At 40.7% G+C, this 16,040-nt stretch overlaps 1 protein-coding gene across 2 annotated transcripts in view; it reads right to left on the reverse strand.

Annotated features, from left to right (window-relative positions):
• LOC109723101 (serine carboxypeptidase 1-like) overlaps window positions 2,948–16,040 on the reverse strand; it is a 44,538-nt gene continuing 31,445 nt past the window's right edge. Inside the window, exons 12-14 of one of the 2 annotated variants that reach the window (XM_020251317.1) lie at window positions 3,781–3,894; window positions 3,433–3,478; window positions 2,948–3,260 (exon numbers count right to left, since the gene is read on the reverse strand). In XM_020251317.1, the coding sequence (XP_020106906.1) occupies window positions 3,177–3,260; window positions 3,433–3,478; window positions 3,781–3,894 (244 nt within the window). In that variant the 3' untranslated portion in view covers window positions 2,948–3,176. The remainder of the gene's footprint in view (window positions 3,261–3,432; window positions 3,479–3,780; window positions 3,895–16,040) is intronic. The other variant, XM_020251318.1, reaches the window with a different exon arrangement.

Consider the following 16,040-nt stretch of genomic DNA (forward strand, 5'->3'; position numbering starts at 1 on the left):
ACCATATAGGCAACCCTCAAAACATCCAGAATAAATTAAAATATTATTCTTACACTAGAACCCTGCAATTTGCTAAAGTTCAGTGTGTTACAATATATCAACTAAAGTAAAGCAAATACAATAAAGAGTCAAGTAGTGCAAAAGTTATACTCAAGCAAAGTGGGGAATAAGTGATAAAAAAAAAGTATCCGAGTAGGCACAACTTTATCGACTTTAATTGAAGCACTCATCTCAAAACCAATACTAAGTCCGCAACTCAACAGATGCTCCTAAATGTTGCCCCAAACTAAGAAAGATCTCACGGAGTCACAAGCAGCCCACAACCAAAAACCAACACCAAAGTGACTCAAAGTCACCACAACTACTAAATGAAATGTTCGGACGATCGGTACCATTTATCGATTCCCAAAACCCATCGAAATTTACGAAAATTAATTGGAAACAATTTCGCAACTCACGAAGTCCCCTGAAGGATGCCATTAATCTTTGTAGCTCATCCACTGCCCCGAAACACACCAATTTGTGTGTTGGCAGCCACACCCGAAGTAGACACTACATAAAGATTGTTGTCGAGAGCATACCACAATGGGTCTATAGAAGTACCAATTTCGGCCACCGAAGCTATCATTACCTCCTACTATCTCCCGACACTCAAGATAGCGAGAGTAGATCAGGCGAGGAGGCTCCGGAACAACAAAAGGCAGACACGATAATTTGTTCATGAACTTCAAACCTAAATCTCAATCAATTTTGGCAATAACCGCACTGAAAGCCCGATTCGAGCTACAAAACAATTTTCGGACCTAGCTTAATCAGTCCAAGGGTTGAACACAAGTAACTAATGCTGCCCAAATCAGTCAGTGATGTATATTTGCATAAAAGACCCTAACATTTTAAATAACTATGTTATTATTATGGAAATTAAAGTTTAGGCTCACCGATGATTCCACGAGTCGAAAGCCGACCAATAGCACCATTAGATGGGCAACAATGTTCTTGACACTGTTCTCATGATCCAAAGTGCCAACGACTACTGATAACAAAATTGGAGCAACCTTGCCTTCAAACCTCAAAAGTCCCTGGGAGCATTACGGTCCAACCGGTGATTGGGGGTCGATCATATTGCAATGAAGAAGAGCAAGGTGCTATAGAAGCACCCAAGAGGGTCATGCTTCACAACGGAGGGGTCGCTGGCAACAGAGATGGTTGGAACAGGTATTGTTGGCTTAAATGGGCTAGCATCCTGCCCTGTGGCGGGAGGCCATGTGGGCCGAGTCATGTTCAAAATAGCGTGAGGCTGGGTTGGGCCGAGTCATGCTCGAAGTGGCGTGAGGCCAGATGGGCCGAGTCACAATCGAGACCCTTGGGCGCTGTTTCTGTACGCTTTAAGTGAATTGGTTGTGTATTTCTAACAGCTCGAGCTTTTGGGATTAATGGTTGGTGCCAACGATCCGACAAGTAGTATCAGAGCCAGAGGTCACGGGTTCAATTCCTGCATGCTGCAAATGTGTGCAGGTGCTGGAGGGGGGATTGTTGGCTTAAATGGGCCAGCATCCTGCCCTGTGACGAGAGGCCATGTGGGCCGAGTCATGTTCGAAATGGCGTAAGGCTGGGTTGGGCCGAGTCATGTTCGAAGTGGCGTGAGGCCAGGTGAGCCGAGTTACAATCGAGACCCGTGGGCGCTGTTTCTGTACGCTTTAAGTGAATTGGTTGTGTATTTCTAACAGCTCGAGCTTTTGGGATTAATGGTTAGCGCCAACGATCCAACAGGTATCTCGGCCTTGAGAAGCCTTAGCCAGCAACAGTAAGGTGCAATAGAGGTTCTTCTCTACTTCGAGCGGCTTAGGGCGATTGATGTCGACCAGGGTAGGTCAAACCTGATGGGATAAGGGCCAGGGAGGTAGTGCCTTGCGACCGCGGATGTAAAGATCTGGCCATGATCCTTCCCTAATGAGCTCTGACTAGAATCGAGGCTCAAGTAAGGGCTAGGGGCGGTGGGGCAGAGCCGGAGGAGGTTGCTAAAAGTCCAGGAGGCTGGCGACAACGATTCAGGGCGACCCAACCAAGTTGGAAGGCATGGAAATAAGATAGGTTGAGAAAGGTTGAGAGAGAGATGGAGAGCTTTGTATGGTTGAGGTTCGCCGGCCAGAGCAAAGTCGCCATGGGTTGGAGAAGCGCTAGCGACGGTGACGGGGTGGTGAGTTGTGGCTGGGGTGAAGAGAGGAGAGAGGAGAGAAGAAAGGTTAAAAATCCTAAATTATTATATACTTTTCATAAAATTACATTTTAGTCCCTCCAATTTTTAATTTCTTATTCAACCCCTTGGTGCGTATATTTTGAATAGTGACACCTCCCAATAAATTTTCTTACAATTTGGCACATAAATATCACACTTCTTTCAGAAAAAACCACAGCTTACCATTTGCCCTTGCCATTTCTCGCTCCAAACCATGCTTTAATCGTACGAAATCGTAATATGATCCCTCTCACGACTTACAACAAATCGTAGTATGGTCCCTCCCATGACTTACAACGCTACCAGACCTTAAAGGGGACGATCTAATTTCATTGAAAACTATAAAATTTCATGGAAATCCCCCAACCTTTTGAATTTTATTTAATAAAAAATCGGTCTCTACAATGTTATATGGTTTTGATAAATGTAGATCGAAACTAATAGTGGACTAGGTGGTAAAACAAAGACTTCGTACCATTGAGCCTTTCACAAACATGGTCTTTCTTGATTCGGAAATTGGAATGGGTATGCTTCACAAGGACTCTGGTTATCTTAGAAAATAGACTATCTGGAAAGATGATCTCATAATCTAGTGCGACTAGATTTAGCCCCCCCAAGTTACACCTACCCCGGCGGGGAAATGTGCCTCTCGGAAGCTAGCAAACAGCTGCCAAAATTGGAAAGCAAAGACCAAATGGGGAAGAGAAGCACTAATCCCGCGAAAGTAAAATGTCAGTGGTTGCACGCCTCGATATTATTTGGTCGCAGTTGACAGTTACAGAAGCCATTCACACAACAAAAGGTGAATCCATCAGCTTCCGTCTTAATGGTTCTCCGATTTTGGAAATTGATCATGCTATAGAGGTTGAGCAGAAAATGCTTCCAAAATTAACTACAGAAGAATATGTTCGTTATTAATTAATGATTCTGCCCTCATTTTTTAGAGCTTTGTGCCTGCAAGCCAACGGGTATAGAAAGCTAGTGCTTCGCTCGGTTTGTACTCGGGAACTGTATGCCCTGCCCCCTGCAGCAATGAACGCAGAACCACCATAAACAATCTTGAATGAAAACGTCAAAAAAATATAATAATACAAATTAAATGGTACATGAAAATATATGAAAGGGGAAATATCACAATAATGAATCCTAACTGTATAAAACGCCTACGGAGAAAAGGGAAAAGAAACTTCACGTACCTTAATAGTGAGAAAGGTGAGGTTATGGTCATAACCTTGGGTATATCTGCAAATGAAGGTTCAAGAATCAATCGGACACTGCAAAACTATTTTTCTTATCAAATGAGTGGTAGCGGCTTTAATTGCGAGTGACATTTTGGAGGTTATCTTGAGCACTACTTACAACATGGAAAGTATGAAAAGATAGTTGTACTTATCTCTTGTTAATATAAGAAAATGTCAGTTCCATAAGGAACTTAAGATTTTCTGTAAGGGATGGATGCAAGACGTTGCAGGATGTTGAAAATCACCTAACTAAAAATCGTTTTGATTTATGCCAGAGAGATTGAGGAAAGATTCAAAATATACCCTACGACTTGGTCATTTAAGTACCACGGTCTCCATGCGTCAATAATTGCATAGCCCAATGATCTAGTCCATGCTTCACTCCCGGTGAAAGGTACACACAAGTCATGGTCGCCACTGCGAATCGTCAAATATATTACTAAATAAAAGAAAAGCTCCATCTGGACGCAGTAATAAAATAAGAAGAGTGACACTATGTAGGTGACAGCTGTGAATAAAATTAAGGGTAAACATCAAATTGCCGGCCACCTCCCNCCCCCCCCCACCCCCCAATGTGGTTTAGCTCATTTTTACTTTGTCACCCCATGGTTCAAAAAGTTTAAACTTTTTACTTTGCCGCCCAATATCATATAGAACTTTTTGGCAAAATAAAAGTTAAACCACAAGGGGTAAAGTGAACCTTTTTGGACCACAGGGTTGCAATGTGAAAATGAGCTAAACCACAGGGGACAATTTGAAGTCTACACTAAAATTAAGAGTAGTTAATTGTAAGAAATTTGAATAATAATATGCTGAATGATTATAAACAGGAATATGTGAGAGATCTGGTAACTCCACGGAGCAACAGTTGTCAACTTATTATGGTATTAACAATCTTATAGCTAATAATCAATCAAGGTGAGACCATTCAAAACACCAAAAGCATTTGATATAGTGATTCCGAAGGTTTTAGGATATGATACAAGGAAGAGTAGGGGCCCTCCAAACAGTTATAAACATTGCAGAGCTCAATTATGAGGGAGGAACGGTCATGAAACAGAGAACTAGCTACAGCTGAATAGTCACAGAATGACACTTTTTAAGCCAGTAGGAACCACCGGTTGCATCAGAATTTCTAATTCCTAAAGACAATCTTGGCCAGTCAGTTACCTACAAGAAGTTGATCGCCCATCAGAGACAACAATTTCCTGATTTATAAGATTTTTCAATTTTGAATCGAGTTAGAATAGTACTCCACATCATAAGGCCTTAATTTCACTATGTTTCTATTTGGGTAAATTGCACCATTTTCACTTATGGTGAACTTTTATTCTGGCTGCTAAACTTCAATTTGTTTTAATCAAGCCATTAAACTTTAATACTTGTTCAATCAAGCCACTCTTCAAGTTACAATTAATTTTTTTAAAGAAATAATGGTGTGATAAATGATTCAACTGTCAAGACATAACATGGTAATAGAGGTTGATTGATTCAATTACCATATTATCTCAAGACTATTATTTTTAAAGGCCTTTTGCTTATTTTCCCTTGGTAGTATTGAAAATTTTCAAATTTACCCTTAATACCCAAAATACCCTTCCAAAAACTACAGTAAATCTTAGAGGGAAAGAGGATATTTGAAGGAATTTTTTGAAACCAACAAGGCTATTTTGGTCATTCAGGGATAAATAAAATATTTTTGAAGTTTTGAAGGGCATATAAGATATTATTCCTATTTTTTTAACTACTGCATCATTCCAAAGAGATGATTTGATAATTTAATCGATAGCAAATCGTCTTTTCAATATAAATCAGTAGTCATCATATCGTAGAATGGTATGGTAACTGAATTAGCTACCAATTTGTTGTGTTGCTTAGAATATTATACGAGTTTAACAAAGTGGATACGAGTTTAACAAAGTGGCCCAATTAAAATAAAAATGAAGCATGGAAACTCAAATTAAAGAAAACTGAAGCTTGGTGACCTAAATGAAATTTCAATTTAAATTTTAATGAGCAATGGTGAAATTTCCCCTTTCTTTTTCTATCTATACCCTTTTTTTATAAGGTTATAATTGATTCCCCATTTTCATTCACTCTGCCACCCAATTCCTCGCTTCATCTACAGTTCGTCGACCTCCCCTCCAGCCATTCTCCGGCCGGCCTCCGGTCAGCAGGGAAGAATAAATTGCACAAAAATCTTCTCTATATGTATGTATAATTTCATGTGTTTGAACTATTCCTTCACCTTTTTCCTAATAACCACACAGCCAAAACCCTAACTCTAGTTTCTTATTCCCACCCACTTGCATCTTTTACTCTCGACTTCTGTCTCTACTTGAGTTCCTTGGCCTAAAGGAGCTTCAAGGCAGGCATTGCTCAATGCGCGAGGTATGTGTTTGAGTATGAAGCTTGTAGTTGTAGGTACTCGATTGTTTGTGTGGATATGGAACTTGTAGTTGTCATAATAATACTTTTTTCTTTCTTTTATTTTTTTGTTAGGGATTTATGCCATGGAGCTTCATATGTAAGTTGTTTTGATGATAAAGTTGAGAGGCCCTGATCCACATCGTCCCTTTGTTGATTAAGTTTGTTGAGGTTTGGATGTCATAATTTAAAATTTTAGTCAATTTTATGTGTTTATCTTCTATTTAGTTTAAGCGGACTGCTACTTTCATCTTCCCGTTGCGGTGTACGACGTTGTAATCAAGTTCATACCTTTGTAATCAGTTTTGCCTTAATGTATGATTTGCCTACAGGCATTTCATTTAAAAAACAAAAACAAAAACGAAAACAAAAAGATTGTGAGTGTAATACCTGGCCCATTTATTTCATAATAGTTTAATTATTGTTCTTTTGCTATTGTTTGAGTTTCATTTGATTATGCACTTTAGAACTGGGATGGCATTTTACGTGTGAAATTACTACTCCCAAATGTTCTGAGAATTAGTATAAGTTGATCGGGCAAAGATAGGTGTTATGTTTGAAATTTGGGACGGAACCAATTTATAGACAAGTATAAATAAGATCAAATGTTAGTTTAGCTTGCCATATTAATTCGACACTTCGGGTGACATTTTACACGAAAAATTGATTCTAATCAGAAAAGTGATGATATGGTTTAGATCAGGGAATTGAAAACGAAACCAATATTATTTGTTAGGTCATGTTTGGGCTCTTAGATGAACACAAATAAAGCTTAATACTTCTAGGGATTATATGAAAAATAGTATTTTTACAAGAGCTCTTATGTAAAAATAGAAGGAATGAGGGACTTCTATGCAAAAAAGGGATAAATCTAGTAGATGAACAGTACTTTACGAAATAGGGATTAGGATGGAAATTTGATTAATATTTAGGGTAAACTTCAAATTACCCACCCCCTTTTGGTTTGGCTCATTTTCACTTTTGTTGTCCCGTGGTTCAAAAAGTTTCACTTTGACCCCCGGTGGTTTAGCTCATTTTCACTTTGCCATCCGTCAGTTCAAATTGTACTTTGTCCCTCAGTGTTTAGTGCATTTTTCACTTTTTCACTTTAAACATTTTTACTTTGCCACCACATTTCATATAGAATTTTTTTGAAAAAAAAAAAAAAAACCACAGAGGGGTAAAATAAACTTTTTTTAACCACAAAACGGCAAAGTGAAAATGAGCGAAACCAAAATTTACCTTAATATTTATCTCTTTGAAAACTCAAGTATTTAAATGCGATAGAAAATGACAATATTAGGAGATAAAGGTTATGAGGGTTTAAACCAAGGATTTAAGTGACGTGGCACTGGAGCATGCCAAATAGTTGCCGCCACGATACGACACGATGCGTGTCGGACCGTGCCGATGCATGCCGGTCACAAAAAATACGTGTATGCTAACACATAATTGCATGAGAAATTTATTTTCTTTAGCAACAAAATATTATAATTGCTTATTATGTATCTTTATCAAGTATTTTGAACTTTACTGAGAAAATTACTTACTGATTTAAAAAAAAGCGAGTTTTGAGTTGTGCTATCGACACAGGGCCTATATCGTGCCGATCTCTTGTTGGCACAATACAGGCACGGTAGACCTGTGCCGATGGGTACTTAAACCCTTGGTTTAAACCCTAACTTTGAAGCTATAAATAGATAAATATAGTTTTACCGGCCAATGTAATGAGCGTTATTGGGCTCTTTCTCTAGTGCGGTTGATGGATCGGAGACTGGATACGAGATTTGGGTGATCTCGACGACTAGAAAGGTGAGTTCGAATTTATTTCCTCTTATTTTCTTCCTCTTCCTTTCTTCTTCTCCCACTGTATGATGGCAGGGCCAAACAAAGAGTGGTGTGGGTTAGTTGGGCCACCAAGGACAGGCATGGTTGGCTGGGAGGGAAAGAGAAGGAAGAGAAAAAGAAAAGAAGAGGGAAAAGAAAGAGAAAGGGAAAGACAAAACGGGAAAAAAGAGACTCGGGCTAGTCCTACAATGGGCCTCAAACCTAGTTGAGAATGGTTTTGTATAGGCTTGAAGTTGGCTTATTTGAGAGAGATCTATTGGGCCTTATTCAGCCAAATAGAGAGGCTAGAAGGCCACATATGGGTGCTGGGACTAGGGGTGGCAATCCAGCTCGCTGGCTTTGTGTTCAGCTCGAAATGAGTCCAAGATCAGCTCGCGTCGTTTTAGTAACGAGCACACACGAGCTGGATTTTTCAACTCGTTTAATAAACGAGCTGAACACGAGCTAGGGTCAGCTCGCTCGTGTTCGGCTCGATAACAGCTCGATTATATTTATTTTATATTAATATAATTGTATATATTATATATATATATAATTATATTTGTATTATATTATATATATATAATACAGATTATTAATTTTAAATTTTTAGCCCAACTTTAAAAAAAATTTTGGCTTATTTATAAAAGGGGCCCATAGACCCATTTATATTTAGAATTTTTTATTTTCACTCATGGCCCATAGGCCTATGAAATAAGTTCCACTCTTTCTATTCCTAAGTCCTAACCCTAATTAGCATTTTCCCTATCTTTTTCACACTGCCGCACACACAGCCACACACACATGACACACCCAACTCTCTCTCTCTCTCTCTCAGGCTCGCACAAGCACCGCACACAGCCGCCTCCCTCTTTCTGTATCTCTATGTCCTTCACAACCCTAACCCTAACCCTAAGCCCTCGTGTCCGGGGAGGGAGGGAAATTGTAGTGAGCGCGGCGACCATGTCAATGTCGAAGGGTTCGAAGATGCTGCAATTTATCAACTGCCGCATGCGCGTGATGATCCAAGACAGGCAGCAGCTGGTGAGCAAGTTCATGGCCTTCGACCGGCACATAAACCTCGTGCTCGGCGACTGCGAGGAGTTCCGGAGGCTGCCCCCCGTGAAGGGCTCGAAGAAGGCCGGCGAGGAGCGCGAGGAGCGATTCTCAACATTAATTGAACCTTTGCCATTCGCACACCCTCGGCAGCGATTCTTCGCTGTTCGCAAACCCCCGGCAGGGAACTTCGGCGGCGACACTTCGGCGGCAGCGAAGCAGCGAACTTCGGCGGCAATGAACTTCGGTGGCATTATATAATCAAGCTAACGAGCCGAACACGAGCCGGCTCAATTTCGAGCCAATCACGAGCCAGAGTTTTCAAGCTCGTCACAAGCTCGAGCCGAACACGAGCCGACCTTGAAGACGACGAGCCGAGCTCAAGCTGGCTCCAGCTCGCTCGAGTTCGGCTCATTTATAGCCCTAGCTGGGACTACTCTGCAGATATGCAGTATTTTGCGAGGGACTAAATGTAAATTGACTGTAACTGTTTTGTTATAGCTCGGATCATGGTGATTAAGTGTTCATAGGATTCATTTTGAAAATCTGGATGAGACTGTGTTGGTTTCCTTGCATTAGAATTATATTAATCACAAGATTTCTAAAACAAAAATCCTGAAAAGGAAATATCTTAAAGCTTGAAATGATAGAAAATTAATTTTGAATTGGGTGCTGGAGAAGGCGAGGACAGGTAAACAAGAATTTTTATTACGATTTTTTCAACTTCTAAGAGGCAAGTAGACCCTTCATGACTTGGGACCTACAGGACATTTTGCATGAATTATGAAGATCATGATTGTATGTTATTTGTTTTTATTACTTTCTCTTGTATATGATGTGCTAATTTATTAGTTTTGCATGATATCTAGGAATATTACAAATAAATCAATTTTATGGAAATGTTATTATTGAATATATGATATCAAACTAGATTAGGAATCGTGATTTTCAAACTTGAGGACAATTATATATGAATTACGAATTATGAAAATAAAAAATTGAAAAATTAATAATGATGCTTCAAGGTCCGGATGCTGGCATATGTTGGGCCCTTTGGACCACTGTAGAGAGCATGTGCTATGAGAATTATTTCTCCATTGAGAGTTGAGACCTTTGCAAAGCAATGTTGAAAAAGATGCGCCTGAAGCGAGCACCACGGCAAAAGGCGTGGGGCCTCAGCACCTCGAGAAACTTGAGATATAATGCCCTCTCTAAGGTGCACATCTAGGCTCTGAGGCGTGCACCTCAGACAAGGCACAAGGTGCAGCTAAGGCATGCGCCTCACAATGTGTAACTTAAGCAGGTCTCCAGTTTGGTTTCTCGAGCCTTGAGTTTTGTAAATATATTCTAACCCATTAGGGATTTAGAAAATCCTAATTACAACCCTTTTCTCCCTTTCTACCTTTCCTATTCTTTTTTTCTTTTGTTTTCTCCAACTCCCATCTCTCCCTAATCACAAGGAGTAGCAGTAACAAGCAGAAACCAACAACAACAGCAGCAAGCAGCTATGGTAGGTGACAATGGCAGCAGCAGCAAAAGCAGTGTCAGCAAGTAGTAGTAGAAGCAGTTGCAACAGCTTTGTTGTGGCCTCTATACTCCAATTCTCTGAAAAATTCTATTCAATCCTTTTATTTAGATCTTTTGATAAAACATAAGGTTTTAGCATTTTTTTTTTTTACTTTTTCTTAATATTTCTTTGATATAATCAGTGGACAATAGTTCTTCGATTCTTTTTTGCATTCTTTGTTCGACTCCCCTCTTCAATATCCTTTTTGAACTTTTTGGGAGTTTAATTTTGGCTAAAGTACATAAAACCCGCTTATGAATACCCGTCCTTTTACTTTTCCCCTCAGACTTTCATAAACCTACATTTTACCACTTCAAAATTTTAAGTTGATGAATTTAGTCCCCCCCCCCGGGTCAAAGTTCCATCACCATTCCATCCATTTCTTATAACTTTTACCAAAAATGCCCTTAAAAATAACATAAATATATTAAAAAGTTTTTTTTTTCCTTATAGAACAAGTAAAGGCAATTTGCTCATGTCATCCTCTCCATTAACGCCGCAAATCCCTGAAAACATTTCTGAAATTTTAGAAAGCAAAAAAAAAGGTTTTTGGTAGCCAAGAGGGAAAAGTAAAAAAAGTGGGTATTTACAAGGAAATTTTCTATATTTAATCTTTAATTTTTCAATCTTAAAAATTTTATTCTTGATTTATTATTCTCTAATTTTTGTTATTGATTTCTTGTTCTCTAACTTTGTTCTCTAAATTTTTATTTGAGAACATTAATGCTGGTGATTTCTTTGCTTTTTTATGGTTATTTTGCTTTTATATGGTTATTTTGTTTTTGTATGGTCATTTTGGAAGTTCCATGAAGTAGAACATCAAATTACACTAGGATTGTGGGAACTTTTATTTTTATCAAATACGCGCCTCACCTTCCTAAGGCCTGCCACGCCAACCGTACCTAGGCTTCACAAGGCCTTTTGAAATATACTGAACATCAGTATATCATACTGAACTTTGGCGAAATTGGGCAAAGTACAGGTCAAGAAACGATTGTGAGAGTAGTCAAGAAAAGTTAGAAGGGTTTCGGAACAATTAGAAATGAGTTGGAGCTAAACTACACGACAATAAAATTTTTGGAGCGAAGTGAATCAAGGTCATCAGACCTTCGGGATCTGGACCTTGGCAAGGGGATTCAGACTCTAAAGTTACTCTACATGCTCCAAACTTCATTGTCCGGACCTTCAGCTCACAAACTTAGTCCAAACGTTCAGGTTCTAGACCCCAGACATGAAATCCAGACATTAGTTGCGTGAACAGCAAAATCAGTCGTTCGAGATCCGGATCCCAACTGGTTGGAATGTATTATACAGGTTTTGTGTACGCTTCGTGCGGGCAAGAGAAACTCTGCTCGTTTGGCGAATTTGCGCATATGCCCTGAGGGTTTCCGCTGTGGTTAGAGGCGTGACAGATTAAAGTGGTATCAAAGCATACAAACTATCTAGATGAACCTAGAAAACCTTAAGTAGTATAACCGTAAGGACCTAAGTGGGTGAGAGATGGTGATCTATGACTTGTGGCGGAAATTGAAACATTGGATCAAGTTAGTCTAGTATGTCTCTCATGGCCTACTGGTGACGAATTCAAGGTATTATTTTTTCTCAACTTAGGGAGGTCATGTTGGCTACCAACAATATGATGCCTAGAGATGAGAGTAAATACCCTTGCGTAACTTTCAGCTAATTGAGTTAATTTGGTTGTGCGCTAAATTGTGTGGACCTTATCGATCAAGGATTTAACCGGGGTCGTTGTATTTCAAAAAGTGATAGCACGACGTGGACGACCTCTGACAAGGTCTACTCTGGTACCACCGACCGAGGTGCCCGCACAATCCAGAGCGAGCTGAAACCAAGAACTTTGCGACCAAGTGGCCGCTACTTGGGGTGGTCGAACAGCAAGCCGAAGCGTCACGACAACACGAGGAACAGATTAAAGAGCTCCATGTATGGTGTCGTACCAAGTGGCAACGGCATAGGCGAGCCGGGAATCGCCAATGCCTCCAATTAATCTCCAGAATATTGCCGAGGAAGTGGATGTAGCAACCATACAAGTCACGGCGCGTCTTGCGCGGTCTGAAGCTGCGACAAGTACCCCTTCTGACTGCCTTGGGCACTTCGGCCCCCGATTATGCAGCGATGCAGGTGGAGTGAGCGCTATCATGCCTCAAGATTTTTAAGAAATTCAATCCGCCTACTTTTGATGGAGAGACAATAGACTCGTGGATCGTGAAGATATAGGTCAACGCTATGAAGAAATTATTTGAGGATTTATATATCTTGGATCGAGACAAGGTGTGCCTAGTTGCACACTGCTTTAAGAAGTCTGCCAGGGTGTGGTGGAGAGAGGTCAAACAAAATCAACCCGCTAGTTTGCCTTCTTTCTTGGCAGGAGTTTCGAGAATTGTGGCACGGAAGTCGGTCGGTGCAGAAGTATGAGTGAGAGTTCTCCCACATCGTCAATTGTATCTTGTATGTGATCAAAGATGACAAGCACATAGCAAATTGCTTCCAGGGAGGGTTTTGACTGGAGATTTCCAAAATAGTATATTCCTTCAAGCTCCAAACCTTCGTCAACGTGGTTAGATAGGGCACTATGGGTGGAGCAGAGCAATGTGATAGCGCAAGAAGAGCACAAAGCCTATGACAATGGGAAAAGGAAGAAGCGACAGTTGGGTAGCTCGAGCGCTCAGTCTAGCTCCAAACGACCACCGAAGTATCCGCATTCACAATCCCGAACCCTTGGAATGTACTTCACCCGGTCCACGGCGAGATGTGTTACCTGTGGACCACAAATATGTGATCAATGCGAGAGAAAATGTTTTAAATGCAGGCAAGTGGGTCATATGCAGTTTGAGTGCCCGTAGGGTGAAAATCGAACTACGTGTGCTCGTAGGGTGAAAATCGAATTACGTCTATTGCCTCTGCACCGTCAACACCAAGACAATTCGTGGGGGTTCTGCCCGCCACACGTCTACTGGACACGCTTTGATGCCGCATCAGGCCGAGAGTTAGCAACAAGCACTGATTACCGCCGATAACATCATGACAAGTATTGTTTTACTTAATGATGTCAGATGTAAAGCTTTATTTGATACGAGCGTGTCCTATTCATTCATTAGTCGGTCCTTTACTAATAGTCATGGGATAGACATAGCGAAAGCCATGAATACTAGATGGGTCCAAATTCCTGATCATGCTTTTTTATGTCACGGATATTTGTCCCACCTGCCCAGTGCCGATAGGCAATTGGATATTTGGATTATACCGGCAAATTTGCTAATGTTGAAGCCAATGGAAGGGTTTGACCTAGTGTTGGACATGGACTGCTCATGAGGTATTATAAACATCAATGTGAGAGCAAAATTGTGACTTTTCGTGAACTCGGACAAAAGGAGCTCGTCTACCAAAGGTGTAGGAGTTCGCTCTTTGCTATCATAGTGTCCACATCGCGTGCGAAGAAATTGATTTATAGTGGCCATGTAGCCTACTCAACGACATTGGTGGAATATCAAAAGAAAATTTCGATGCTCAAAGACATCTCTACAATTCAAGAGTTTCTGGATGTGTTTCTAGCAGAGTTGCCAAGAATGCCACCAGACCGGAAGATCGGTTTCGTGATAAACTTGGCTCCCAGGACCACGCCAATTTCAAAGGCTCCATATCGAATGGCACCGGCTGAGTTAGAGTTGAAAGCTCGGCTGCAGGATGATCTGTTAGATAAGGCCTTTCTTAAACTGAGCATATCACCTTGGAGAGCCCTTGTGCTATTTGTGAAAAAAAATGACGGTTCACTCTGGCTTTTTATTGATTACCGCGAATTGAACAAAGTTACAATCAGGAATAAGTACCCATTGCCCCGTATCGACAATTTGTTTGATCAACTTCAGGAATTTTGGGTGTATTCTAAGAAAGATCTTCAGTCCGAGCATCACCAATTAAAGATCAAGCCGGAGGATGTACAACGTTCATTTTTTAATGCGGCATGGCCATTATTAATTAACAATTATGCTGTTGGCTTACTAATGCCCCGGCATCATTTATGGATTTAATGAACTGTATTTTCAAGTCCTTTTTGGACCGATTTGTAGTTTTTATTTACGACATCTTGGTCTACTCCTAAAGTGATGACGAACATGAAAAGCATTTAAGGTTAGTGCTACAAGTTCTTAGGGAGAAGAAACTTTATGCCAAGAAGAAGTGCAACTTTTAGATTCGTGAGGTCGCCTTCTTAGGTCACGTGATTTCTGAGGGTGGAATATTTGTAGACCCAAGGAAGATGAAAGCGATTAAAGATTGGCCCCAATCAACAAACATAACCGGGGTTCGTGGTGGACAGTGATGCATCACAAAATGGCCTCGAATGTGTGTTAATGCAAAGTGGACAAGTCATTGAGTATGTCTCCCTCCAGCTAAAGAATTACGAGAAGAACTATCTCACCCACGACTTGGACCTCGCAACAGTAGTCTTCATACTTAAATTATGGAGACACTACTTGTATGATGAATACTGAAATTTATACGAATCACAAGAGCCTCAAGCACCTATTTACTTGGAAGGAGTTGAATTTGAGACAGCGCAGAGGGTTAGAATTGCTGAAAGATTATAATGTAACCATCTTGTACCACCCTAGAAAAATCAACGTGGTTGCAGATGCGCTTAGCAGAATGTCAGTGGACAACCTCGCAATTATGATCACTAACCAGCCGTCATTGCTTCCGAAAATGCGACAATTTGATCTCGAGGTCATCACACCACGCGCCCCCACAACACACATGACCTTACTAATTCGATCGACCTTGTTGGAGAGGATTAAAGGAAAAAAGTCCTCGGACCCAGATCTCCAACAAGTGCTTGGCGACATTAAAAGTGGGCATGCCGATGAGTTTAGTATGGACTCCGATGGCGCACTTCGATTTCGAGACGAATTGTGTGCGCCAAGGGACGAGGAGATTCGAGGGGAGATATTGAAAGAAGTTGATCAATCTCTTACACTATCAATCCAGGCGGTACCAAAAGGTACAAAGATATGAAGATGCACAATTTGTGACCCGGGATGAAGAAGGATATTGGGCATTTCGTGGTGCGGTGCCTAGTATGTCAACAAGTCAAGGCGGAACACCAACTTCTAGCAAGGAAGCTTCACGGTTACCAATTCCCGTTTGAAGTAGGAGAACAGCGCAATAGATTTCGTCATTAGATTACCTCGATCACAAGGCGGCCATGTTGCAATTTGGGTAGTGGCGGACCGTTTAACGAAGTCCGATCATTTTCTGCCGATCCACACCACGTGGTCAAGAGACAAGTGAGCATAAATTTATCTCAACGAAATTGTACGCCTACATGGAGTTCCGACATCTATTGCATCGGATCGAGATCCCTGATTCACGTCTCAATTTTGGAGGAGTTTGCATGATGCTCTAGGCACGGTTCGACTTTAGCACCGCTTTTTATCCTCATATCAATGGTCAATCAGAATAAACAATTTAAATTCTTGAGGACATGCTTCGAGCGTGTGTTCTTGACTTCAAGAGCGGATGGCATACTTATTTACCCATGGCGAATTTTGCCTGTAATAACAGCTTTCAAGCAAGCATAGGAATGGCATTGTTTGAGGCTTTATATAGGAGGAAATATCAATCTCCAATTCATCGGAGTGAGGTCTGCGAAAGGATAGTGTTAGGCCCT

The sequence above is a fragment of the Ananas comosus genome, linkage group 17 (genome assembly GCF_001540865.1).
Source record: "Ananas comosus cultivar F153 linkage group 17, ASM154086v1, whole genome shotgun sequence".
NCBI lineage: Eukaryota > Viridiplantae > Streptophyta > Magnoliopsida > Poales > Bromeliaceae > Ananas > Ananas comosus.